Source organism: Lotus japonicus, chromosome 5, assembly GCF_012489685.1.
Source record: "Lotus japonicus ecotype B-129 chromosome 5, LjGifu_v1.2".
Lineage (NCBI taxonomy): Eukaryota > Viridiplantae > Streptophyta > Magnoliopsida > Fabales > Fabaceae > Lotus > Lotus japonicus.
The window spans coordinates 44968595-44975225 of NC_080045.1; the positions used below are offsets into that span (position 1 = coordinate 44968595).

General features: G+C 35.3%; 1 protein-coding gene across 1 annotated transcript; it reads left to right on the plus strand.

The window, feature by feature from the left end:
• The first annotated feature begins 1574 nt into the window (after positions 1–1574).
• On the plus strand, positions 1575–4207 carry LOC130719629 (putative F-box/LRR-repeat protein 23). Its single transcript, XM_057570246.1, has 4 exons — positions 1575–1720; positions 2362–2700; positions 3649–4057; positions 4169–4207. Exons 1-4 carry the CDS (start codon positions 1575–1577, stop codon positions 4205–4207), a joined length of 933 nt encoding a protein of 310 aa, XP_057426229.1.
• The last annotated feature ends 2424 nt before the right edge of the window (positions 4208–6631 follow it).

Genomic DNA, 6631 nt, shown 5'->3' on the forward strand with positions numbered 1-6631 from the left:
CAGTGGATTCAACACTCGTAAAGATCTTTGGTTACATTTTCTCTATCATCGCAATCGGGCATTCATCTTTAACGTTATCAGGTACAAGTTGTGTTTCCTTTATTCCATTTATGTTTTTTTTTTCATTTTCATTATTCTCATGTTTGATTTCATTTAGATAATATGTAAAGTAGAATTGACATCACTACTAGTTGCCTAGTCAATGCTGCAATTAATATTCTCCAAATAATTTCCAAGAATCTCATTAGGTACGCTGGGGATGCATTTATACATAAGCTTTTATTTTGTTTTAAATGTTTTTGATTCATTGCACTTTTTAATTTTGTTTTTCTATTAAAACATATGCTAATGTTTTTCTAAAAATAATCTTTGATATAATGGAGACTAGGATGTACCTTTTTTATTTTGCTCCACAAGTGTACTAAAGTGCATTTTGACCAAATAAATCTTCTCTCTCGCTCCCACTCTACCCTTCCTTCCTCCCACTCTACTTCTTCCAATATGCTCCTCGCTCCTTCATTTTCCTCGCCCCAAATCATCCACCATCAATCTACTCATCCTTCTTCAAATCCCGCAATAACTCATCACTGTGAAATCGATACTTACAACCTTCACCATCGATATCTACGCAGCCTCCTTCAAATCCACCAACAACCCATCACTTCTCCTTCTCTTCCTCCTCCTTCAACCTCCATTAGTCACAACCTCCACCACCACCCACCACGAGAACCACCACCGCTCAACCCTCACTTTAAGCCTTCAACCATCACCCAATCATCATCTTGCGCAAACCCGCAGTTATGCCCAAACCAAAAGCATTCTTCAACAAATTATTCATCTATAAACATAGAAGCAATCTGATAAAGGAGAAACCTTTCTCTTTTAAGGAGGGGAAACTTAGACACAAAGGGGATAAAGGGAGAGAATGTCAAAACCATTTTTGTCCATACTCCCTACTCCTGCTCTTGTTCCTGAAGCATATATGGCTTGAAGAAGGATTGGTTGCAGTTTGAAGATTGTCGCTGTGGGTTGAAAAAGTGGTGTGGAGATTGTAATGTGGTGGTGATATTTGGGAGTGAGAGAAAAGATCTTTTGATGGTATCACAATAACCCTTTTAGTGCAAATTCAATCCTAGATTTAAAGTAAAGTGTAGACTCTTAATTCTAATTAAATAAGAAAATAAGTCTATTTAAGAAGTAATCTAAATTAGCTAAAATAAGATCACGATATGATAAGACACTCTAAGATATTACAATGTATCTTCATATTCTAACACTCTCCTCAAATTTAAGCTAACTAAGCTTAAACCTTCTCACAAATATAACCTTTAGAAAAAAAGTAAAAAGTAATAAGTCTGCATTGCCTTTGTCATTTCTTCCATTGTCATTTCCATACCCATAGAGAAGAGGAGAAACCAAAGAGAAAAGAATATAACTCATTGTCATTGTGAACCACCAATCTGCGTCTCGATCAAGAACAACACAATTCAAAGACACCATACCTCTATTACCAATATAGAGATAATCAACCATTTTTTATGCTTCAGGACACCATAACAAATATTCTAGAGTATATGGCGGTGGTTTTCCAAAGTCACGCCACCTTGTGCCATTATCAAGGAAAGGACACCCCCGCAATGAACCTTGCGTCGCCTTTGGGAGAAGGGCATGGCCTTACACCGTCGTGGGAAGGAGGGTTCGACACAAACATTGCACTATCGTGAGTAGACGGAGAGCGAAAGAGATAGATAGATAGATACAAAGAGAGAGATAGAGAGAGAGAGAGAGAGAGAGAGAGAGAGAGGGGGGGGGACCATGTCCTTGCACGGTCGGAGAAGGCATTGCTGCCATCTAGCACTGTTGGACTAGCACAGTGGCTATAGGAAGCCATTGTTAGGGAAACGAAAAGAGTTGAAGAGACAGAGAAAATGAGGCATTTATTTTTTAGGGGAGAAGTGATTGAACCTACACTCTAAAGTTGGATCCATGAAATTTGTTTCAAGATCAAACCTACTCTTGATGTCATGTTGAGTGAAGCAATGCGAAAAAAAAGAGGGAGAAGAAAAATAGAGAAGAGAAGTGGAATTGCGCTTAAAAGATAAAATTCTTACACATATTTCTAGTAATGGGTAGACTTATAATCATAATTAAATAACAAAATAAATCAATTTAAGCAATAATTTAATTACCTAAAGTAAAATCAAGATTTGAGAAGATAGTTTATGATATGATTAAGTTGTTATAAGATATCTTTTTCATATTCTAACAGGTACTCATCAATTAAAACATATGTTTTATCATAACACAATGACAAGAACTATTATTATTTATAAACATAATTATCAATTGTTTTGTTTGTAGGATGACTTCTTGTTCAAGAGTAGTGAAAGAAGCGAATGAGGAGAGCGCTGAGAGGCCAAACTGGCTTGAACTTCCTAAAGAAGTGACTACAAATATATTTCAAAAACTTGGTGCGTTTGAAGTTTTAACTAGTGCGCGCCAAGTTTGCTCTCAATGGTGGAACATCTCTAAGGAGCCTCTCATGTGGCGCACCATTGACTTGACCAAACCCCGTCACTATCCACAACCAACATTAGTGAATCTTTGCTGTTATGCCATTGAACAAAGTTGTGGTCATTTAGAAGACATTAGTATTGAGTTTTTTGCCACCGACAAAGTCCTGAAATGCATCGCTAACAAGTAAGGCTTGTTATCATTTTCATTTGGCTTGCATCCATTTTTTATGGTTAGGATGAATTATGATAGCTTTATCGATTCTCATTTTTAAATATTGAAATAGTAAATACACAAATCATACAACTCATTAATCTCATTTTTAAATACTAAAATAGTAGAGACACAACTCATACACTTTTTTTTTTTAATTTGGGATGTCTACACAGTTCATGAAGCGTCTACTAGACATTGTCCTAGTTTTATATACCAAAATATATTTTTTAATCTAGCACATGTATCATCATCTTCAAAAGACAATACATTTTTTTTTTGAAAACAGAACAAATATGATTTATTAACTGGAATGACAAGATGTACATAGCTTGGATTACAATTTAAAAACAAACTACTGTAATCCCCCTCTTAGGCGAGTGGACAAATCAAATAAGTCTCATTAAAACATTACTAGGGAAAACCCAGTGGGAAAAAAATCCTAGTAAGAAAAAAGAGTACCATAATGCTAAGCCACTAATTAGCCTATCTCATGACAATCACAACTACAACTTTCTCATAATACATAATTTGTTACCATGTAAATGAGTAAAATTATCTTCCATCCTCACAGTACCGTCCCATATAGCAACAAACTAGCCACACCATGTGCATACCAAGCTTTCTCTCAGTATATGCACCTCTAACCGTTCCAACACTACAAGAGTACCCCGTTACAGCAACAAGAACAACACGGGATTAAAAACAATACATTTTATTTTCTATGTTTGCTAACTTATTTTTCTTTATTTGTCAGTGATTGGACAATGATCATTTATATTTATATTTTTTTATTTTTAAAAAATAGCGTGTATAAATTTTAGAGACAACTCAATCATTATTATAATTATGTATTTGGTATCATAGTTTAGTTTAATCAAGTTAGCTTTTATTTGTTTTTTTTTTCTTTCAAATTTACAGTGGAAGTCACCTACGACGAATGAGGCTTGTAAAATGCTGGGCAGTTTCAAATACAGGATTGCGAGAGGCTGTAATCAAGCTTCCATTGCTGGAGGAGTTTGAAATTTCATTTAATAACGTATTATATGATACCATTGCAGTTATAGGTCAATTTTGCCCACTTTTGAAAGTGTTGAAATTAAATATGTGCCCATACAAACGCTTCAAGTATGATGATGAGGCATTAGCTATTGCAAGAAACATGCCCAACCTACGTCATCTCCAACTTATGGGAAACTGGCTCACAAATTATGGCTTGATTTTCATTCTTGACAGTTGTCTTCATCTTGAATCTCTGAATCTCAAGGCTTGTAAGAATATTGACTTGAGCGGAAGTTTGGGGGAAAGGTGTTATAAGCAAATCAGAGAGGTACATTTTTCAAAAGACTCAAGTGATCGTGAGGTTGAAGAGGCATATCATGGCATGGTCTATTTCAATATTTAGTTGTGTTGTTAAATGTTGATTATATGTTCATATCAGAAGTGTGGATCACCTGGTACCGTTCCATATGACATTTAATGCTTTTCTTGCAAGAGACTTGGTATTTCTTTTGAATGGCATGGTATTTTCATTTTTGTAATAGTTAAATTAAGTTGAGATATATTTAAAACTTATTAGTAGCTAGATGCTTTATTAAGATGATTTAAGTTTTATTTTTCTTTTGAATCTCATTGGCTTCAATGTGGTATGTTAATGTGTGAATGTTCTTTTTTTATTCTTTCTTAGGAACCATATTGAAAATAATTATTTTCTCATTCATTTTAAAAATATGAGTTAAATATGTTCCAAGTCCCTCATATATTCTATCAAATTCAATTAGGTCATTAGAATTTTTTTTATGAACTTTGGTGGTTGACAAATATTTTTCAATTCAAATACGTACAAGTGATGTAATGTACTCGCATGCCCAGTCAACGTGGACTTTTACATGACTTTTGATCTTTCTAAAACTTTTTTAATCAATATTAGTCCTACCCTTTCTTCTTCTTCCTCCCCCAGCCTAACCTTCACAACTACCTGCACCCGACTCCCACCTCCTCCTCCTCCTCCCTCTCCCCTTCCCTACCTTCGCAACCCCTTTCCCGATCTTCACCTACCTTCCTCTCCTTCTTCCATCATTTATGTTTGCTTAAGGGTTTTTCATTTCTGTTTCTGAAAAATGATGAAAATTATTTTAATGCATTTTTCTAATTTTCTGTTATTTTATCATGGAATAAATATTTTTCAGTTGAGTCAAGAACACAAAATGATTGTTGTGTGTTTTTAGTGTAGCCTTATTGTTGAATTTGAGTCGAAGCTCGGGAAGATAGCTGCATAAAAAAATGAATTTAAATTTTAACTATTCCTATATTTTTGGTATGAGAACAATCTATGGAACTCAGCTTGCCCCATTCTCTTTTTGTAGAATTGTTTTTATCAAGTGTGAAAATTGCTTAGTGAGAGGTGGGGAAAATGGTTGTGGAGGTAGGGAAGGGGGATGTGGAGGATGGGTAGTGGTTGAGTGGGAGCTAAGATGATGTTGTGGAGGGTGATTGGTAGGAGGAAGATGAAGAGGAAAAAGAAAAATGACCAAAAGTAATTAAAGAAATTTTAGAAGTACCAATAGGGATGTGAAAAGTACATGTAAATTGTTAATGTGTGCACCATGTTGTCGCTTATCCTTATTTGAGGTAACAAAAATTTGCCAGGACCAAAAGTAATAAAAAAATTCTAAGAACCTATTTGGATTCGATCATATATGTCAAGAACTTGGAACGTGTTTAACCCTAAAACTATTATCATCTCTAGCATATACAATCATTTGTAAACCAACTATCATGTTCATTATAACATTCCATAGCAGGGCATACACAATCACAAACAAATATCTAGGTCGAGGATGAAGTGCCCTTAATAGCATGTTCATCTATCATGTATGTCCATAACATTTCACAGTCATACATATCAATCACATTCAAGATTTCTAGGTCGTAGCCGAAGTTAGATTGCTTCTCCTTTAGATAGAGACACACTGTTTTTCTTCTTACTAAACCATAAAATTAGATTGCTTCCAAGAAAGAAACAATCCCCGGATGTACTCTTTCTATCATCTGCACTACCTGCCCAATCAGCATCACAATAGCCTATCAACATGGAATGTGGATCATGAGAGTTTATAATTCCATAGTCACTGGTTCCATTGATGTACTTGATAATCCTCTTAACTTGAATTAGATTTTCAGCTTGATATCTAGCACACACATCAACAAAAAATGTGATCTCTGGCCTACTTGCAGTGACTTACAAAAGACTTCAAATCATACTCATGTATAAGCTTTGATCTACACTGGGTCCCTTCTCATCTTTGGTTAATTTGATATGAGTAGCAACTGGAGTCCTCTTATGACTTGCATTTTCCAAACCAAATTTCTTGACAATGCTTCTAACATATTTGCTTTGAGAGGTGAAGATAGTATTCTCCATTTGTTTCACTTGCAATCCCATAAAATAAGTTAGCTCTCCTACTAGACTTATCTCAAACTCAGCCTTCATTTGTTCTACAAAATGTTCCACCATCTGGTTCAACATTCCGCAAAAAACAATGTTATCAACATACATCTGTGCAATCATGGGCTCCCCCCCTTTTTTCTTGACAAATAAAGTCTTATATATCCCCCCCTTTACTGTAACCCTGGTTGACTAAGAACTGAGTCAACCTTTCATACTACGCTCTAGGTGCTTGTTTCAAACCATACAATGCCTTTTTCAGCTTGTATACATGATTAGGAGAGCTAGGATCTATAAATCCTTTTGGTTTTTCTACACACACTTCTTCATTCAAATACCCATTCAAGAATGCACTCTTCACATCTGTTCCATCCATGAACATTGGGATGAGGTATAGTACCTAGAGTGTAAGGAACGTGATGTGAGATTCCTAGAGAGAATGAGAGCGTAACCGCT

Excerpts from the sequence above, each read along its gene's own strand:
- LOC130719629 (XM_057570246.1), top strand. The coding sequence starts at position 1,575 with ATGGCGGTGGTTTTCCAAAGTCACGCCACCTTGTGCCATTATCAAGGA. Across the intron at positions 1,721-2,361 it reads GACACAAACATTGCACTATC|GATGACTTCTTGTTCAAGAG; the intron begins GTGAGTAGACGG and ends TTTTGTTTGTAG. Across the intron at positions 4,058-4,168 it reads GTTATAAGCAAATCAGAGAG|AAGTGTGGATCACCTGGTAC; the intron begins GTACATTTTTCA and ends TGTTCATATCAG.